This window comes from Ixodes scapularis, unplaced genomic scaffold, assembly GCF_016920785.2.
Source record: "Ixodes scapularis isolate PalLabHiFi unplaced genomic scaffold, ASM1692078v2 PGA_scaffold5__190_contigs__length_132052651, whole genome shotgun sequence".
Classification (NCBI taxonomy): domain Eukaryota; kingdom Metazoa; phylum Arthropoda; class Arachnida; order Ixodida; family Ixodidae; genus Ixodes; species Ixodes scapularis.
In genome coordinates, this window is record NW_024609880.1 from 129,487,376 (window position 1) to 129,508,202 (window position 20,827).

General features: G+C 43.8%; 1 protein-coding gene across 1 annotated transcript in view; it reads right to left on the reverse strand.

Annotated features, from left to right (window-relative positions):
* Window positions 1–20,827, reverse strand: part of LOC8050659 (diuretic hormone receptor) — a 71,143-nt gene that overhangs the window by 2,440 nt on the left and 47,876 nt on the right. Inside the window, exons 10-11 of the mRNA XM_042294347.1 lie at window positions 2,070–2,111; window positions 578–697 (exon numbers count right to left, since the gene is read on the reverse strand). Of these exons, the coding sequence (XP_042150281.1) occupies window positions 578–697; window positions 2,070–2,111 (162 nt within the window). The remainder of the gene's footprint in view (window positions 1–577; window positions 698–2,069; window positions 2,112–20,827) is intronic.

The window sequence follows — 20,827 nt, forward strand, 5'->3', positions numbered from 1 at the left end:
CTCTTTGCCATTTGTGACACAGTGAACAATATCAAAAGCAGAAAATGCCAATTCTTTCAACGTTAAAATCGTTGCACAGCTCCTTTAAGGTGAAGGCGCTAAGCTCGTCAGTGGCGTGAGAAGGATGAGATTATGGCATTCGCCGATAAAAATGCCGAAGAACTTTTCACGATGCAGGAAGCGTGAAGAATCACGGCCTGCGTTTCGTGAGCGGTCCGTGAGTGTAGCTACCGCATTGACTCGAGTAATTGACTCACTGTTTACTAACAAAGCCTGCGAAGTCGCTTTCCGATGGAGCAACTGAATAGCCAATCGCCGTGATCGACAGAAAGATGCCAGCGATTTCATGAACATAAATAAAGCTGTCACGCAAAAATGCTATCTAAGCAGAGCGCGTTTTTGTTTGTTTTTTTACCGGCAATTCTGTTTTTTATTTTGTTACTCGCTATTTTTTTTTTTAATGCAGAACGTGATGATTGGCTGTACGTGTGTCCAGAGGGTGAAGTAAACACAAGGGCCTTATTCATCAGTAATGCGTCTATTGCTGGAGTAAATAGCGTACTCCCAAGTGGCGTACCCTCTCCTGCGAGGCCTGGCGACAGCCGACCCTGTAGCTGAGTCCCGTCCTCAGGCGCTCTGCTCGAAGCGCCCTCGAGGCTCTCCAACGCTCCAGGTGATGCCGGATCGTAGACCGCACCTAGCCGAGGAGCAAAGACAAATAACGCGTAGAAACAACAAGGCCCAACTTCCGGTAAGGCGGACACTTTGTAACAGTAAGAAAGCACAAAACAAACAGAGGGACAAAAACAGACATGTACAAGAGGGACAAAAACAGACATGTACATGTAAAAGCATGAAAGCTTGTACATGTCTGTTTTTGTCCCTCTGTTTGTTTTGTGCTTTCTTACTGTTACATCTGTCCCAACACGCTCGTCAAAGTCTCCGGACACTTTAGTTTTACAATTCTTTCTTGTCAAGTGCATGTCTCTGTTTTCCTGTGCTTTAAAAAGCGATCTGGAATTGATTCATCATACATACGGCGCGAAAAGTATAAACAAATTGTATATACTTTTTGCTCACTATTGTTTTTCTTTTTACTTTGTGCATTATTTACTTATGCAGCTTTTGTTGTGCTGTCTTCGCAGTGGTGTTTGCAATGGTGGCTATTTAAATATTTCTTTTGTTTTTTTTACACTTCTGCGCTCCTGTTATAACTCCAAGAAATTATAGGCATGTGTATTTTAATAAAAAAACATTATTCTGCTATACAAAATTGTAAGTCGTGAAACCATGCAAGTTCTCTCAAATTTCACTTATAGACAACATAAAAATATACTAGCATTTTAGTTTTTAAAATAATATTTTTTGATTTTTGAATATGTTCAAACTTTTGTCGGAAAAATCTTGTACTTCTCATTATTTCTGCACATTTACTAGAAAGCAACTGTATGATTATTTTCTAGCCAACTGAAGGGTCTATTCTTATCTTCACTCTTTGTTAATAACGAATAATTAACCTTACAATTTTTTGTTGCCATAGTTTACTGTCAGAACAACATTGTACAAACACCCTGTAGGTTTATATATATATATATATATATATATATATTTCCAATTTATTTGTAGACGCGCCAATGAACTTGCAGTTACCAGTCACAATGTTGGTTTGACGCTACATAAACTATTACGTAAACATTGGACCAAAAAGTTGATACTTGCATTTGTTGTTAAAACTTAAGCGCCTCAATGTAAGTTTGTTATTTTGCAATGCCGCTGCTGTTTGTACGGGTCTCCACTTGATCTGATGGTTTTGCACAAATTTTTGGTTACGGAAAGCTTAATATAATGTCTGAAGTCAACTAAGTTTATTCTAATTTTGGTAACTCAAAACAAAACTGGAGGGCTCGATTTTAAGCTATTAGCGTTGTGACGCTTAGTTGATGTACGCGCTTGAACGTGTAACTGATAAAATATTCTCGATAATTTCATCGCTAAGGAAACATAGCTGGATTCTATGTTTATATAACATGTTATATTTGAACTATGGCAGAGAAGAGCAGTTTACGTACCTCCCCGTTGAAAAAGCAGTACAGTACAGCCACCGTGAAGCCCTAGAGCAAACGGATCAATATTTAGCTTAACATCTTGGACACAATCTCAATTAAAAATAAACATGAATTGAAATTGCATTGAATGCGAGCAAATTGGCCAATTAATGCGACAAACAAGTTAATTTCTTTAAACAATTATATGTGACTGGTTTTTTGTCAGATACTTGGTTGCAATACCTGTCTTGTAACAACACAAAAGCCAACAAGAATTTAAGATGAGAAATTCTGAACTTATTTTTGAAGAATTTAAATTGTTAACCCCATGTAGGGTTATTTATAATATTATGTTGTGAATACTTTATCGAGCGTAGAAGATACTCGACGTCATGGTATATTGTTTGTAGCCGCTTCATCCTATCAAGGAAATGTCATGTTTATGTACAATGCCAGAAAAAAAAAGGTTCATGCTTGCATACTGTCGTTTCTACTTAATATCGGCAGCCTAAATCAAGGCGTTTGCTGACTGCTTCGTTCAAATATTCGTATGAATGGAGATAAAATAGGGCAGCCTCATAGAACTTTTGAGAAACTGTTTTTTTTTAATATAAACATGTTATTGTGGTTATTTCAACCTCAACATTCACACAAAATATTTCAAACACTTATTTTAGAATAGGCGGCTATTAATATTGATATACGCTGACAATTTTTAAATTGTGATGCAGTGATGTCTCGTTAAAATGGACACTTCTGCTTTCCCAGAAAAAATTCCGTAATGTGATTTGTCTATAATAACGAGACAAAAATGCATGCATTTTCTCAGTTTGTCCTTGAAAATGGTGTTTATATGACGACCTATTCATATGAACGAGACATGACTCAATGTTGAATTAATATTGCTATGTGTTGACAATTTTTACTTCCTATTGCCAACGCAACTTCAGTGGCATGACGTCACTTATACGTCAAAGCAGCCTTTCATTAAGCGATACAACACAGCTTAAAATGTTTGTGCTGTCGTAAAAGCGATGTGTTTTGTAGCTGTTTGGAATGTCACATTAACCAATAAAATGGCACAAATGTCCTTTCACTTCTGAAGACGCAAAATTCCGCTTTATAGAAAATCTTACCAGAAAGGCGTGTTCAGTATCGACAAAAATATTTTTATATCAACGAAAGCAGTTGTAGTGAGAATTATATTTTCTTTCTTATTTAGTGCAATTGATTTTTGCTTTTATTTTATAATTACTACCCATGCTATTTTTATGACTGTACAAAGATCCGAAACAGCTCCATAGATGCTTTCAGATAACATTGGGAACCGAACTGCTCCTGTAATGTTCGTGCAAGTATCTCTACTTAAGGATGTCTTTCAGTATTTCGACTTCCCAGTGCTGTTTCTTCAGAAGTTCTAAATCTTTAGATCCTTTCAGAAGCTCGTCACCATTCGCGTATTTTTATTTTACACTCAATCCGCGGATGAAATAAAAGCACATAGAAAATAACAGCTGAGCGGGTAGTTTTTATTAATTCTTTTTTTTTTTTTTTTTTTTTAAGTAACAGAATTGGTCGGTTGTGCGGAGTTTAACGCCCTCCTTCGGGTGAAAGCAGACTTCCTCATGTATAAAAGTCCGTCTGTCGAAGTCTTTTATACTCATTATTATTTCCAATGTTTTCTCAATTTTAGCAAAACCTAGGTTATGGTTTCCCCTCGAAATTACTGATTTCTGAAGAATTGGTGTGTGTTTGGCCCCACTGACACGACTGAGATATATCTCGCGTATGAAATTCATTGGGTCGTGGTCAGGCGATAGGCCCCTTTTAAACGCAATAGCATTTCAAGGCCCGCGAAACTCTGAGATTGTGAGCGTTTGTCCATCGCGGATCTATAGCCAAAATCTGCAAAAAAACAGCAATTAATTTCTTTCCAAACTTAGCAAAAAAAGAAAACTGGAATTCTGTGTAGAGTTATACGCCAACTTAATTCCCCAGATAAATGCAGCTGAAAAGTCGCGTTCACGTATAAGTGTACATAGGTTCACTCTGGGAAGACTTGGCGCGAAAACGGCACCGCTTCAATGAGACGCAGCGAGAACGCCGAGCTCGATGCCCGAAGACGTCCGAAGAGCTTCAAAGGACGCGTCCCAATGCTGTCGCATAGCATCTTACATGGCAGAGACCGGATAAAAGGCCCAGTTATTCGAAACTCACTACCAGTTACGTTCGAAATCACGATACCAAGAGCGGCTTTGTTTCAGGTGCTATGATGACAGGAGTTCCAGATGATACCAAAAAGCCCGGCTGTTACCGACGCTGGGATCAGGCGGAGACTATCAAGGAACGACAAAAGTGTGTCACGACGGCGCTCGTTTTCTGTGTGCGTTAGCCATCATTGGCTCAATCAGTCACGCCCAGAAAATTAAAAAAAGGGGAGGCTCGCGGTGCATTCAGTGTGCGTGATTGGTTGTCGGAGATAGTGAGCGATGAAGGGCGTGACGATGCACCTTGCTTGATTCGCTTTATCAGATCGCAGTCTCGACTGGGTTCAAACTTAAAGGGAAGCTGAAGAGGCCTTTGAATTCGAGCAAAAAGTTAAAGTTGTAGTGGAGACACCTTAAAGGGACACTGGCGGTGACGGGTCATTCATGCTCCTCAAGGCTTTTAAGCCGAAAGCCTTACATGTCCCATTAGCCGAAAAGGCGTCGGCGTTGTCCCCGAAAGGTGGCCATAAAAACACGTCATTAAGCACTCTCCGCTCAAGTTCAAAGCGGACGCGCCTCCAAAATAAAACGCAAAGAAAAGCGCAGCAACGCAGATCTGCTTCACGGAAGCCGGGAAGTCGGCGGGGGCGCCGCGTCTGCGCACTGGGGGTGCGTGAATGTCCCCCCTGGAGCGCCGTGTGCAAAAAGAAGACGTGGCGCGCCGCTTGTACGAATGCGCTGCGTGTATGAATTCTTCCTCATTCCTACAAGTGCTTTCGGCGTGTTTCTGTTTGTACACGACATATGAGAGCCAAACTACCCAGAACACAACTGGCGGCTATGAATTCCTTTTCTTTCCGCCCGGAAACCGCCGATCGAGAACGGGCCGGTTCGAGTCGCGCTCACTTTCTTATTCTTGGTCACGCGCCGTTCTTTAAGGGTTAGAAACAACCGCCAAATTTAATCGAAGTCGTGGAGCATAGAAGGCACATGTAGACTCAATATTAAAGATAGAAACAAATATGATACCCATTTTTTTTGTGGCTTCTAAAAATTTGCTAATACGTTGAATAATTTTTTTTAGACAATTGGATGCACTGTGTGTATTCTTTGCGTAAAGGGCAAATCACACATTTGCGTCGAGTCCGGACGAGTGCGACTGCGAAGGCTTAGGACGTACGGGTTGCTATGGCAACAGCTGCATCGGCTCCAACAAAACCGGTTTTTACCCTGTTTTGTTGGAGCCGACATAGCTGTTGCCATAGCAACCCGTAAAAGTATTAGCGTCGCAAGTCGTTGCAATCGCACTCGATCGGACTCACGCGAGTGCCTGAACCAACCTTAATTCTAAACACGGCGTCGTACTGTCGAGACCGGTGAAGTCAACGGAAATCGGAAATCACTTCGCTATATCCGCTATTTCGTTATAACCGACTTCGTTATAACCCGTCTCGACAGTATCGTGGGAGTCGCGGGATGGATGGCTTAACGAAGCGGACGAAGCGATGGCGGTGGACGACAGGCGTGGGATCTCTACTTCATAACTGTTGTTTTGAAGTAGAGATTTAGAATGTGAGATAAGGGACAAACCAATTAAGTGAAGTCTGACGTCCGTCTTCCAATTAATTTGAAGGAAAAAAACGCCGCAAGAAAATATATTATTAGCCTGGTTAATAATATAATTAATTAGGTTGTGTGAATTTTTACAGCCTAGAGCTTGGTCTGCCTCAACAGGCGACGAGTCTCCCAGCTGTAAATGAGCAATTTAGCCAGTGCAGTATGACTGCTAACCTGGGGTCTTTAACGCGCACCGCGCAGTAGTGATACACGACCGCACGCCGGTACGATGCTCATCCAGATCGAAACATGCAGGGGCGGGGATTGGACGCAGGATCCCTGGGTTCTGCAGCGCGAGATTTCGCTCCACGTGATTTCCATGCAGACGGCTTATTTTCAGCGTCACATACTGCCTGCCTCGGACGGTTTTGTCAGGCACTCACAGGCTGTCTTTGACACGTTCTTCACTCGGGGAGCCAAACCTTTCGTGTGTACATAACATAATTGAATTGGATATCTTAAAAAAAAAAAAAATAGTTACTCCAGACATGGGACCTAGCACCAATGTATAGTTTTTTTTAATTCATAAATTAACTGAGCAAGATAATGTTTATACCGCAAAAACGATTCCCCTTTATATTCCAAAGCAACTGATTTAGATTTGTTATGAGGGCAGAGAACGAATGCTTTCAACAAACACACTTAGTTGATGAACAGAACAGCGCGCACAACGACAGGGACAGAGAAAAGGAACATGCAGGACACACAAGCGCTGACTCGCAACTGAATTTAAACACAAAAGGAAGAAGAAGAAAACGTTCTGAAAGACACGCAGGGCACGCAGTGCTTGTCACACGCGACACAACACCATCTAACTACAATGTCTTTGCCCCATAGTCCGATCTAAAAACAAGGTTTCCGTTTGTAGTAGTGTCACTGATGGGTGGCTGACGCAGCAGTCCCCCAGGCTATTGATGCCATGTGCTTCCAAGATTTCGCGAGTCGTCTTGTCTCGATAGTGTCCAATTATTGTTGTGCCTTTAAGAAGGAGCACACGAACAGGAATTGCATGTTCCTGATCTCTGTCCCTGTCTTTGTGTGCGCTGTTCTGTTCATCATGTCATCATACCAACTCGCCCAACTTACATCACTTAGTTGCTCCCTGCATTGATTAGATTCGCCTCCCTCTTTATGATCATAAATGCGTGATGATAAATATACATTGCGCTTCTTACTGAGTCACTATTACTTAGGCGAATTTGCGCTCTCAAGAATAATTGGCGTCTCAACCCTCGTGTGTCTTGGAGTCATCTAACGCTGATTCTTTCCCTCACACGTAATCGGCACGCCGACGGTGCGAATGGTCAAAACGTGTTACTAAATCGAGTGCAGAAGTTGTGCACATAATGATGGCGTCCAGTTTGGTAGCAAAGGTAAGCATTAGACGACACTTCGCAAAGCAAGGGAAAATATCGCGATGAAAAGCGACGAATAACACGAACACAACGACTTCGCCAGGACACGGAGGGAGGAGAGGAGCGCCGATTCGAAGCCACCTTATGGCGGCCGCGTCACGTGATTCCAAGATGGCAGCGCCCATGCGACGGAGGCTGAAAAGGTCTATAGGATCAAACGCGAGCGGTGGGCGTTTGCGTTAGATTTGCGTGCTCCATGCTGTGCATGCGCGTCGTCTCAATGCGCCAATTCAAGACCGCAGTTTTGGGTTTCGCGCACGTAAAGTGTGAAACACGCAACACTAACGCAAACGCACATAGCTCGTGTTTGCTCTTGTAGCCAATACGAAAACTCAGCAATCAGATGCAGGAGACTCGCTACCCTCTGCGTTTATTAAGCTGTCACTGACCCAGTAATAAAAATAAGATTGGCCAACTGACAAGAGGGCTTTTAGAAGAAGAAGTTGCCGGGCTCTGAAGTTTCCAGACTGCGCGATGGAACCTCGCGAATGCCAACCCGTGGATATGTATAGAAATACGACTGAAAATACCATTATCGCTAAAAAGTCGATATTTGTTCGGCAAAAAAAAATAGCATTCGCAGGGAAGAAATGCGTACCTGTCTTTCTATAAAAAAAACATAAAAAAACGCGCAAACTTAAAATAAAACGCGGGAATTGTCAAAAAAAGAAAAGCGAACGTGGCGAGATTGTGTTGATGCTACGTTCAATTTCCCGGATGAAAATACGTTTCAACGTCGAGTTGGTATTTCTATCTCACCCAGGTCTCCCTGCTCACGAAAAAAAGAAGAGTTCGGAAAAACATGTCCGACCGATTTTGGGACCGCGGAAACCTAAGGCGACAGACACATCGAACAATGTGCCACGGATCATGTTTCAATAAATAAAAAGATATATATTATATATATATATATATATATATATATATATATATATATATATATAAGAAAAAACTCAATTTGTTCAGCATTTTGCAAGAATATGAAAAGAGAAAAAAGAAGAGAGTCGTTTAGACACCCGTGGAGAAACCCGAGATGACTCCGAGACAATTTGAAAGCCCCAATTTCGGAACAGAAAAAAATGTATAGACCCCTTCCTCTCCTAAACACAGCTAAAACTAAAAAAAAAAAAGAAAAAAAAGAAAGAAAGAGCTAGGCGGCTCCGGGTATTTCCAAAAAGACGGACAGACAAACTTGTCACAGGCTTTCCGTGGTAACAAACGACGGTGCCGTCGAACATTCCGGCAATAACTGTCCGTGTTACACAGCGGACCAGAATAGAATTCCTACTGTACTGGATTCCAGTGCCAGCTTTTATATAGATAGACAGATATCTGTATTTACTTTAAAAATAAACGCGGGATAAACGACAAGATATCTTCTCCGGTGATGGATGAGACTGTCGACTCGAGGGCCCGAGGTATCCGTCCTGAGAACGTCCCGTGGCTGGATTGTTTCGGGGGCTAGCGGTGTTACAGTCGGAAAGAAATTTACTTTATCCCAAAGTATAAATATTTCTTTCCGCCCACTTCCCGATGGATGTCCCCCCGGGGCAACCTGGAGACCGAGGACGACTTTCGTTTTGTTCCGTTTCAGTTTGCTTCACCGTGTGAGGTAATCTTTAGGTTTTTCAAAGACATTGCGACTCTATATAAAAATTGGTGGAAAGGAATTTCGTAAACGAGAAGTCTATTGATCTCTAGACTCTGGAGAAGTGCAATGTTAGCTAAGGTAAGAATAATTTTATCTGCTCACGGCCTTGCAAGCTTCGTCGTATTATGTATGTAGCCTACCTCGGGCAGAGAGTGACACTAGCTACCATAATGTACGAGAGAAAAGAGTCAAATATATTCAAGAAACTAACAAACCGGAGTTCTTATTTGTTTTATTAGACAAGCTTCGCATTGAAGACCTGCTTTTGATGGTAATAGGGTCACTTTCATCACGACATTCCACTCTCTTCTAGGAACAAAAAAAAAAAAAAAAAAAAAAAGATGTTTCATACGCGGTTTTATCGCAAGTTCGAGTGAAGCCTATGCATTATGCGTTAAGGGATGCTTTCATTTCACAAGAGCGCGTGCATAGCGGGTCTGCTCTATAGGGAGTATTCGCTGGATGCCATATTTGTGGGTGCTGTTTAGAGCGCATGCTCAGAAAGAGCCCACATTAATTGGCTGCTAAGATCGGCAATCTTAATGGTGCGGAACGCACGTTGCAAAAGAACTGTGGAAGCTCGCCATCAGCACGCGCTCAGCATTCGCGTACACAGCTATGGCCGCCAGTGAATACTCCCTACACTCCGGCCACCCTTAAGCTGAGACTAGAAACTCCACCTCCAGCGCGAGCTCGCTGCGTCCACGGGGCTTTGGTTGCGCGTGCCTGCGCGCTCATACTTGTGTTAGCAAGGTTAGAAAGCTCGCGCTGAAATCTGAGCTTCTAGTCTGAGCTTAGGGATGAACAGAGTATAGGGGGTATTCACTGGACGCCATATTTGAGGGCGATGTTTAAAGCGCATGCTCAGGACGGGCTCATAGTAATAGGAATAAGACCGGCCACCTTGATGCTGTGAAATGCACGTTGCAAAAGAACTAGGGAAGCCCGCCGTCAGCACGTGCTCAACATTCGCGCACACAGCTATGGCCGCCACTGAATACTCCCTATTGGCGACGTGCGCGGTCGAAAGCGTCGCTGTGGTCGGCCTTCCACGATTGGCCGAACGCTGACTATGACGTCAGAAAAGGATTTATCATCGACGGAAATAAGAGGAATGAAAGAACTTTAATTTTGACGGTGTTGGCAGTGTTCCTTTGAGAGCGCAATGATTTGAAGCTTCCACCATGCTATTTACAAATACCATCGAACTTGTTGTTTGCAAGGTAATGACGTCACAAGGGGGAACCGTAGGAGGGCGCCACCAAAACGTCTCGCCGCTAATAGGGTGCCTTCATGTCGCTCGCCCTTGTCACTTTTCCTTCGCTCGCAAGTATTTCTTTCGAAGTGCTCTTTTACTGTGCCACCAAAACTCAGTGGGTGGTCAAGCACAGAAAGTAGACATGTATGCACACATGAATTCACTTATCGCATTATGTTTCCCTAAACCAATAAAAACAAATCCTCGTAAAAAGACGGTCCTTTGCTCATCGGTTTATGTTCCCATCTCGGCATGTTTGCGGACCTTTCGAAAGTAGCGAGGCTGATCCAACAATGTTTGTTATTGCACCGGACTGTGCTTTGGGTTCCTCGATGTAGCACTTAGATTTAAAATTTATTTTGGTCTTTGTTAGGATCAACAATACGCGTTGCTTGCGGTCCGGTGGTCTGTACCGTTTCCATTAGGATACAGAAGAAAGAACTTAAGACCAATCTTGAGCCGCCTCTATTTGAAGGCGACCCGCTAAAACATACGGGACAGGCGAGAGTCGGTTTGTTTGCGCTGATTGCGCTTAATCAAAAAAGACTGGACTAAATTTTTTAAGTGCAATCTTTAGTAAAACCTTAACTAACACGTGACTTCGCAGCATCGTGAGTGTTTTTTTGTTTTTTTTTCAATTCAGAACCAAGGAACGTAAACTTTAGAAAAGTAAAACCAATAAAAAAATTGCTCTTTTTGGAAGCACTCTCTGCAATGAAGCAGCTTCGAGGGTGTCTCTTTGTAAAAGATTGGGATGGTGCACATATCGTTTAAAAACACTACTGAACGTTTTTTTTTATAGCGGAGCAGCCAGAAAGCAACATATTGCTTTCAAAATTAACGTCGAGTCGTTTGTTGTACGAACTCAAATCAAACTTGACGGCGTACCATTAACTTTGTTTATCTGAGAGCTCTGAAGGTCTAAATGATGGAACGGAGTGTACGTTTACTGCGTAGAAGTGCGTGTTGATTCGAATTTAAGAACTACTTTGCTACTCTAAATTCTTCAGGTTCTTTTCGGATAAAGGTAATGCTGCTTTTACACTGAGAAACAATTACAGCACCGAGTAAAACACGACGTTCACATTTTCGATGAAGACGAGAAAAAATGTAGCGGAGGGACGTTATTTTAATATCGCTAGTCGAGAGCCCGCTTGAAATATCTCATAAAAAGTTTGCGAGATTATTTTTTTTGCGTCAATATTTCCATCCGTTACGTTTATAAATTATTTCTACGATGCAACGTTCAAGGTTCCAGTGGACAAGCCTAGGGACCTAAAGCGCAAAGAAAGGTTTATAATCCCCAGAATTTACACGCGATACGGAAAAAGATGCAGAGCTCACTTTATTCCCACCTTATTTAATGAGCTCACTGAGCCTTTAATGAAAATAAATTCGATAAAAGTACTAAAAAAAGAAATAAAAAACTGGTGCCTCTCATTACCTCCATAAACACTGCTTTACTCCCATCACTGTATACTTGCCTCTTGACGATTTCGATAGTTGTGTTCATTTTGTTTTGTGCCGAATTGCGGCTTTGTTTTGTATTAATGTTGGTATCAATGGCCACATTGCACTCGTTCGATTTTTTTTTTATCATGATGTATTAATACGTGTTTCGCTGGATTGTCTGGTCCTACGCACAAGCAGAATACTGCTTTTGTAGGCCAGCATTATTTGTATGTATTTGTAAAGGGAATAAAACACATTATTATTATTATTATTATTATTATTATTATTATTATCCCACATAAAGTGACGAAGACAAGAGCGAGCAGGTTGTAAACATTTAGTTATTTGGTATCGACAAAAAAAAGTTACATTTTCAACACAGTAGAATCTCTTTCAACTTGAACTGCAACACATTTGATATAAAAAACTAAAGTAACAAATAGGATCGCAACAAATTTTTGCATGCGCAGTAGTTAACGGCGGCATATTGGGATGTTTTAAGGGCTAAATTCAATTATTTTGTTTAATTCTTCGAATTATACGATTGGTTGCGGTAAAGTGTAAGCAATTAAACTTGTTCACAGTAGCGACGAAAGTCTTACGCCTCATTCACCATTGCCGCGTGATTTAACGACGTTCCATTTATGCTGTGAAATACGTAAATGAAAATAAATACCGGATCTCTGCGGCTAATGCTAAACCATATAAATATCTTGAATTAAATCAAACAAACAGCAACCCTTTCTGCTTACTCGATAATTCGATATATTTTCTAAACTTAAAGAGTGCGAGATGTTTATTTATCGCAGACTGCTAAAAAGTAAAATGAGCATTTGTTTTGACAAATAATCCCAACCATGACCAGAAAAAACAAAAACAAAAAAAACTAGAGGATTAATTCATAATAAACGCCTCGTATCCGTGCCTATTTCTTTTTTTTTTCTTTTTATGAAAGTGGGCATTTTAAGATTGTTGATGCGTTCAAAATGTAGTTTTCAAAATCAATAAATGAATTGGGTTTCTTGCCCCCTCCCCTCGTCCAATATCCACTGCAGCAAGGCATGTTCAGCGAAACTTGCGGGTAGCACTTTTGTGTAGGGTGAGGCCGATTAGGACTTGGACATTGTTATTTTTTCTGTCCCTGACACCTTAAGAAATGCAAGCCGTGGCTTATATTGCTCGCGCTCTTTGCTTCCTGATTGGCTCTTCAGCATTTTTATCGGAGGAATGCCGCAACGTCATAGGTTACGGAGCGACAATGAGATGCCCTGAATTTCTTAATCTGTCAGTAAGTATAGCCTGGAGAAGCCAAAATGTGGATGGAGGCTTGGACGACTATGCTAGCATGAACTCTTAATTTCGTGTCGCGTAAACGTACAATTACTCTAAAAATAACAATAAAATTTTGCGTGATACGCGAGGGCAAATCAAAAAGTGCATTGATCAGGACGCGCCATTCTTCCCCGAGACTAATGATGTTCGATGCAATTCAATATTAGCTACGCGTTTGTTTTGAATGTTTGAATATCGCACTCAATGAATGAGTTAGTTGGACCTCTTCTCGTGACATCTTAAAAGAATATGCTTGAATAGTGATATATCGCTATATTTTATGACCTACATTGCCACACGAACGAAGCTAAGCGAATGCAAAAAAAAAAGACATTTGAAGCTTAGATCGTTAAAACAGGTGCGTTTTTTTTATATGTGTATATACATCCAGAGTCAATAGCCACACCTCTTGTACTGGAGTTGTATAGATTAGTTAATCCTGAAGGGAGGCTTTGGGTTCAGAACTGGCTATGTCTTGAGACCAGGCTGACTCCGCAATTATTACCGAATAAATAGTATGATCAAGTAATGTTAACATGTAAAGCGGAAGACGAAATTAAAAAGCGCGTGACAAAAATGTGTTTCTCTCTGGCTGCTGCCTAACCGGCTATCGGTTCCTCTGCCTTTTCAGTAACATTTCTGTGAACGTTACTAATATTAAAACGAATTGCATTGAATTGAGTTAAAAATGGGATCATTTGCACCTTTCAAGACATCTCTCAAGCTGGACGCTTTCAGTCGTTCTCAGTGCGACTTCGATTTCGCGCAAATTCTTGCTAAACTGAGTTGGAGTATAATTATACTTCCATTCAAGCTTTTTGATAAATTTACCGACGAAATTGAATTGGTGTGTGATTACCCCAATTTAGATTTTTCCGCTGCATTTAGTGTGTAAGCTCTATCCGATAAACTGAAGCGGGGAAATTGGATTGGTGTGTAATTACACCCATATTTTGATTAAACCGCTAAAATTAGATATCAATACCGGTGGACGGACGCACACATTCCCACCATTTAGCGGCCTTCTAGACAGCGAAAGCAAATTTCACTTAAATTTCAACCTCATTGTACTGTAAAAGAAATAAAGAAAAGAAACATAAATAACTTTTTCTTTTTTCTAAATGTGCGCCGGAAATTGTTTTTCCCACGAGTTTGTGTGCTCGGCGGTCTGGAAATTATGACGGGACAACATTCATCAGTGGCAGTAATCGGAAAAATCTATATGAGAAGCATTTTCCCCTCCTCTTATCAGATTGCTCTTCGCTCGCCGTCAGATCGAGTAGACGAACTGGAATTGAGATGAACGCGGCGGTTTTTTCTTGCACATGGGAAGGATCCGTGTTCTCGGTTTTGCAGGTCTCGTATAAAAAATAAAAAAAAAATAAAAAGTTAGTTTCGAGTACGGTTCCGTATGTTTAGCATTGGCGGCGTGACCGAACTACAAGGGGCGCTTATCTAGCTATCGTCATCATCATCGTTTGTGACGTCACGGGTAGGACAGACTGGTACACAGACCGCACAGATTCTTGATCCCTCCTCTCGTCAGCTCGGTTCATGCACTGTTTGGGTAACGCGAGGCAATGCATGGTTCACGCGTTGTGTTTATTTGGTCAAGAGATATCTGTAGTCGGCCATTGCCCCGAAGTCTGAAACCGTGGAACACGTGGGTCTTGCTAACAAACACTTTTGGCGCTGAGGTCTCGAAGCGCTCGGACGGTGGTCTGCTGTTCTCTACCCCGGTACGAAAAGCTGGATGATGAAAATAAAATATTCACCGCTTTACCAACTGCAACATCTACCACGGCGAACAGGGTGCATATTTTATTGAGTCAGACAAATTAAAAGTGAGAAAGGAGTGTCTCATCAGGTTAAAATAGGAAAGCGAAATTTGGTAACTTTTCGCGTGTGTAGTAAACACAGTGAAAGCGGCTCCATGTACCCTGTTTGTACCAATGTGTTCTGTGAGTGCTGGCGTTTTCTTATTTCTAAGTTGATTCCTTTTGGAATGCTGTAAACAAATAAATAAACATTTCCTCGAAATAACTCGCAGAAATAACGGGTGGCTGGCTTGCGGACTCGTTTCAATTAAATCCTCGCTTATTCACCCAGTAAACGCGAAATGTGCGAGAACCTCTCGTGGTCGAAGTCCTAAATCTAGCAGGTCGGTGACACTTCCGCGTTCCAAGAAATAAGGTATACACCCATTATGAATTACTACCGTTTGTATGTTTAACTTTGCGGACCCCATTGCGCGTAGTACATACATGATGCGCTTCTGAGCGAGCGATTCTAAATTTGGGAACAATTCGTAGTAAAAACTGGTAACAAAAACAAAAAACAAATTAATCAATCGGTTTAATTTTCTGGGCAATGTCCGACAATTTAAGAGTTTATAAAAAATATCTGCGTTTTGTCGAGTAGAAGTCGCAACGTGACGAACTTCTTTGCCACGTATTCTATGCAGGAGAAGCTAAGCGTGAGTTGCTACCGAGCATTTTGTCCCCAGCATCTGTCGAGTCACGCTTGGATAGAAGCGTCGGTATCGGCAAGCTCAATGTAGCTAAAACAAGAGTGCGCACACAGCTGTGTCATTTACCCTGGTGAATGCAAAACCTTTTTGTACAGCAGACTCCACAAATAAAATAAAAAATAAAAAAGGATCACAGAGGCTTTGACTAGCCCTGACGCACGCCGCGCAAGCTGTGATGTGAAGCTCCATGCTTGTCTGCGAACATTTTAAAGCTTTTAATTTAGAAAGTAAGTTCGAGGAGCTCTTATTCACTAGAAAAATTGTTCACAAAACGTCATACCGGTCTCTTTCATAAACGAACCGTTTCGACCGGCATAGATGATAACTGACAGAGACATTCCGTGCTTTGACCTAGCGCGTCGTCTGCTTGCATTCTACCAGCTCCGTAACGTTATTCAGTATCAGTATTCAGTAGTACCAAAAACCTCTTGCATCTGGGCAGTCGCGGTCAAAAAACGTCGCAAGTGCGTTTTACAATAAAAAAAAAAAATCCGTAGTCGATATGACGTGGATAAAGAAAAGATAAAAACAAAAATAAAAGAAAATGCACCAAACATTTTTGTGTCCACCACTTCGTCCGCAGTTCCAGACGATGTGACCTGGCTTGGCTCCCAAGTGACCTGTTTTTCCGCCTTTGGCCATTCACACAAGTCGCAACAAGTAATCACAGCCGCTACAGCCTTTGTGAAGTCACAAAACCGAGATAAATTGATGCGAGGACCTCAATAAAAGTTTTTGAGGTGGGCGGAATATGTGTTGTCCTGACTCACTGGGGCTCGAAGGACTCTCGCTTCGGACTCCTCAGCAGCGCGGCAGCACTTTTCCCACCTAGCGAGATGACGCTCAGTCGCCGCTTCTACCAGCTCTGCCGGCTCCGACTCGCGTCGTTGAAGCGGCGGCTGTGCTGGTCCTGTGTTCCGCAGCTCTTTGTGTTCTCAGCGTTTCACCGAGTCCAGAACCTCGTCGAGGGCCCTCCCTGCCGTTTCGCTTGATTGTAGGCTCGGGCACTGGCTGAAGATGGGATCGGTGTCCTCTTCCTCGTGGCCACATAGGCTGCACGTCGCGTCGTCATCACCGAAGAGCTCTTGTCTTCTTTTCTGCGTGAGCAGTGTGCCGGTCCGGGCCTGGAAAAGAAGGGCGCTCGCTCGGTCTCCCCGATAGTGGTGGCAGGGAGTTGGTGCACTCTTGTGTTCCCGGTATCGGGCGAGCGACCGCTTCCTCTGCATTGCATCTTGCCACAGACACGTTCCCTTCGTAGTGATTTTCGTTTGGGTCGTCTTTGTCCGCTGTTTCTCTCCAGTGACCGACTGTCGTTCCGTGCCCACACTAAATTTTTCGCTTATGGCCGTGATTTTTCTAATCCACCCGGTTCTATAATTCCCTGGGTCCTGATGTGCTGGTGCATTAGCCTGGCGCACCTTTCGCTGGATAGGAACGCCAGGCGACCGATGTAATAAAATTTTGATTTAGCCTCTCTTAGGTCGTGGGTCGACCACCCCATTTCGCCCGTCACTGCTGCATAGTCTGCGCAGCAGTTCTCTTTCCGAAGCCACCGTCCAATCTCGGTCTGATGCTTGTCGAGAAGCTTGAGCTGGGCTGGCCCGGGTGCTACTGCGTCACTTTGCACGCTTTATTGCTGGGACTGCTGGTGTCTTACAAAGCGTGTTTCCCACCGTGTATGCATTGTAGGACTGTCTCGCCAGATGCCACACATTTCCCTTCAGTTTGATTGATTTTGCCACCACTGCTGCTTCGTGTTTGGCCAAATAGTCGTTAGTGTTCTGGATCTTGATTCCTAGGTATATGTATTCTGTAGTTTCTTCGAGCTGTCTCCGTTGAATTGAACGGCATCCACTGAGTTCTTCTCTTGTTATACCGGAACCCGTCTTGATGTGCTACCTCTGCACAGATGTCCAGAAGGTGCTGCATATTCGCCTCGGACTCGGCAAGCAACACCAAGTCGCCCGCAAAGGCGAGGCAGGGGATCCTGGTGTACCCCCGGTCACCTTCATTGGTCACAGATGTAAAGCGAAGCCCCATGGTTCTTTTTCCTCTAGTTTGGCGATCAAGTCATTGATGTAGATGTTGAAGAGCATAGGAGATAGTGGACATCCCCGTCTCTGTCCAATTTCCGTCGATACTTCTTCTGATGTGTATGGCCCGAATTTGTAGGAGGCTCTGCAGTCTTTGTATAAGGTTTCAAGTAGTTTGATAGTCTCTGTTCCAAATCCAAAATGTTCGAATTTCCTCCACAGTTTGTCATGGTGGCGCCCGCGAGGTGGCGCCGCCAAAACATCTCGTCGCCAACAACGGTGTGCTCAGGTAAGCTCATATTAATTAAACCCTAATGGTCAATTCCATGGTAGATCCAGGGCGCTTTCCGAAATTCACGAGGGAGTCAAAATACCGCTCCGTGGGGCCCGCCACAAATCGACGAGCGGAAGATCGGCTCACATTTTTGGAGCGACCCGCCCGAGACGGTCGACCCTTCAAAATGGCCGCTGCTCGAACTTGACAAGCCGACCAACGCCTTAGCCGACTGAGCTTTCCGATGAGCACTCATAACTGTCAATGTCTAGCTGCAGAAATAACACGCGACAGATGCCGGGCGAAAATATCCGTATCAGGGAGCCCATGTCTCAAATAACGAGGGAGACGTTCGCTTTCGCCATCGTCCCACAGCTTTCGGCCGCCTCGAACTGGGGGCACGCACAGCGATCGCCATCGGTGGAGTTGAGATTGCTGGTAAGACTTTAATAAATATAAAGAGGTAATAAACCATCGCTTGCGCGGTCGTTGCCTAATCTGTTCTTGCTTCGTTGCTCGGGAAAATGCTGGCGGCATGTGGTGTAAAAAGGTAAGCAATCAGTGGCGGAGAAATCAACAGGCCTAACTTTCCGTCTGTCTCCTTCAGATTTTCTGTCATTCTTTTCCTCGTTCTTCCTGTTACGATCCCAGATGTCAGCGCTTACGATTTTCCAAGCTCCGGTCCCGGCTTTGTATCCCTGATCTACGCGATGCAGAAGCGTTCGAGCCGTATCCCGCGTAAACAACCCGCGCATGCATCCGATCACACCCAACTCGACGGCCCGGCCGGTCCGGCGAACTCGCAACCTCGACAAGAGTGCTGCTTTCAAACGAATATTTGACGTGCTGACTTTCATTATTTGACTAATCGGAAAAAAAAGCTGTTCAACATTAAAAAAAAAAAATGAAAAGGTTTGAGCAGTTTTTTTTAAGCGCGCGTCCGGGGGACAGCTAGCACCATCTATCGAGCTTTCCGAGCGCGAAGTGATGTCTACATGATGAACACGGACACAAATACGTGGCTCCATGATAGACACGGAGCCACATATTCGGAAACATCTGTTTCTGGAGTCGTGGCATATCCAGAACACACCGGGGAACATTAACAGGTCCCTCGGGGCCATCTATTTACGTCCATGGCCTGCGTCCCGTTCACAAAACATCAACTCAGTAGAAGAGGAAGGAGAGGTTGAAGCTCGCGCTGTCCCATTCCATTTTGAGTCGCCCTTGAAGAAGGAGTCAAGTCGACCCCAAAACGTTGGGAACTGTTTGTTTCTAAGCTTTTGGTTTGAGTTTGCTTTTTTTCGGATTGTTCCCCAAACCAGACAGATGTCTGTGGAAGATATTTACTTTCATGTCTACATGAGATACGTCATAAAACGTGACGTCTAGCGATAATGACACGTGTCTGGTGCGCTTCGCTTGGGAAGGCCACGGCTGCCTACTCCTGACCTCACCGCGCATGCGCACCGCCGAGTGAAATGAAATGACGTAGCGCGCATCTGTCAACTTCCACCAAGCTCCATGAAATCCCACGAATCAAGTTCGGCAGGGGTTGGAGGCGCTCCGCGAGGCGGTCGCTGCCACAAATCTACGAATGGAAGATAACCAACTTGAGCCGAATCTGCCAGTGGAAGATGCTCGTTCCGAAAAGAGCGCTTTTGGAGCGCTCGAAATCTACGAGCGGAATTCACTATAAGGTTGGCTCTACACAGCATGCATACCAGTCCGGTCGTGTTCAATACGAAATGCTTCCACTAGAAGCCGCACCGTGGCGCCACTTTCTTGTCGCACGCTTTCCGTAATAACGTTGAATCTCCGCCAACAGAACGTAACAGAAAGGAAAAAGACCCGAAACCCGAGATGTTTGTTCTTTTACGTAAATTCTTGACGATGTATATGCAAATAAGAACTTCCGATCGAATAAACGATAAGTAGGAGTCACGCGGACGGTGAAGAGGAGCTTGGTATCTCGAAGGCCGACACACTAACTGATTTTGAACGCTAGGTTTATCCATTTATGTTCCGGGCCTCGACTGAACCCGACACCGCAAAGAGTTCGATTTCTGACACGGTTAATGCGCTTGAGCGTGCCGGCAAAAATGTTCCGGGTCGATGGGCAAACCTTGTTTAACTGCCGCGGAGAAATTTCTAATTGGATTACTCGCTCCGCAGAAAACCTGGCCGAGGATCATGAACGCGCTATCGGTGACGACAACTCCGTTTTAGCCTGCCATAGACGGCGGAGGGCGCTGCCTTCTATCTCTTTGTCGAAGCCACTCCAACGCCATGTGAGCGCAGACTTGTACGTAACGCTCTGCTATTGACGCGCGTTACTTGAATCTAGATACTTTTTTCCAATATCGAAGTAAGGGTTTCTTTTCGAGAAAAGGAACCAGCAAATAAATTAATTACTTTGTGATGGTTTTGGATTTTGATTTTGAGCTCGTCCGACGCGTTCGAGTACGAGAGCCAAAAGCCGGACGCCTGCCTTTCCCGTTGTAACGCGTTCGACGAGTCCAGTGAAGACAAAGGCCGCTAGCTTCCGGCCTACCCCCTAATCCCACCAATCAGAGCTCCGCGTTCTGACACCCCTTCTCCTCGCCTCCTATCCCTCACTTTCTCGGCGCATACGAATTGGAGGCGTCAAAAATGCGATATATTCAAAGTGAACTAAGGCGTTTCTTGTTTTAATATCGGTAACGAGTAACGTACTTGCTTACGTTTTACGCGAGTACCGATATTTACTTGCCTAATTTCAGTACGTGTACATGTCGGCGTGAGGGTGACGCGTGCTTTGGGAGGGAAGCAACGGCACGCGGGGCGCAAAGTCGCGTGGTACGTTCACCGCCTTGGATCGGCTGGTGTGGCTCGTATCGTCCGTTGCGGTTCATCTTGAGCCGAGACGGAGTATAGGGAGTATTCACTGGCGGCCATATCTGTGTGCGTGGTTGATGAGCGCATGCTGACGGCGAGCTTCCACAGTTCATTTGCAACGTGCATTCCACACCAT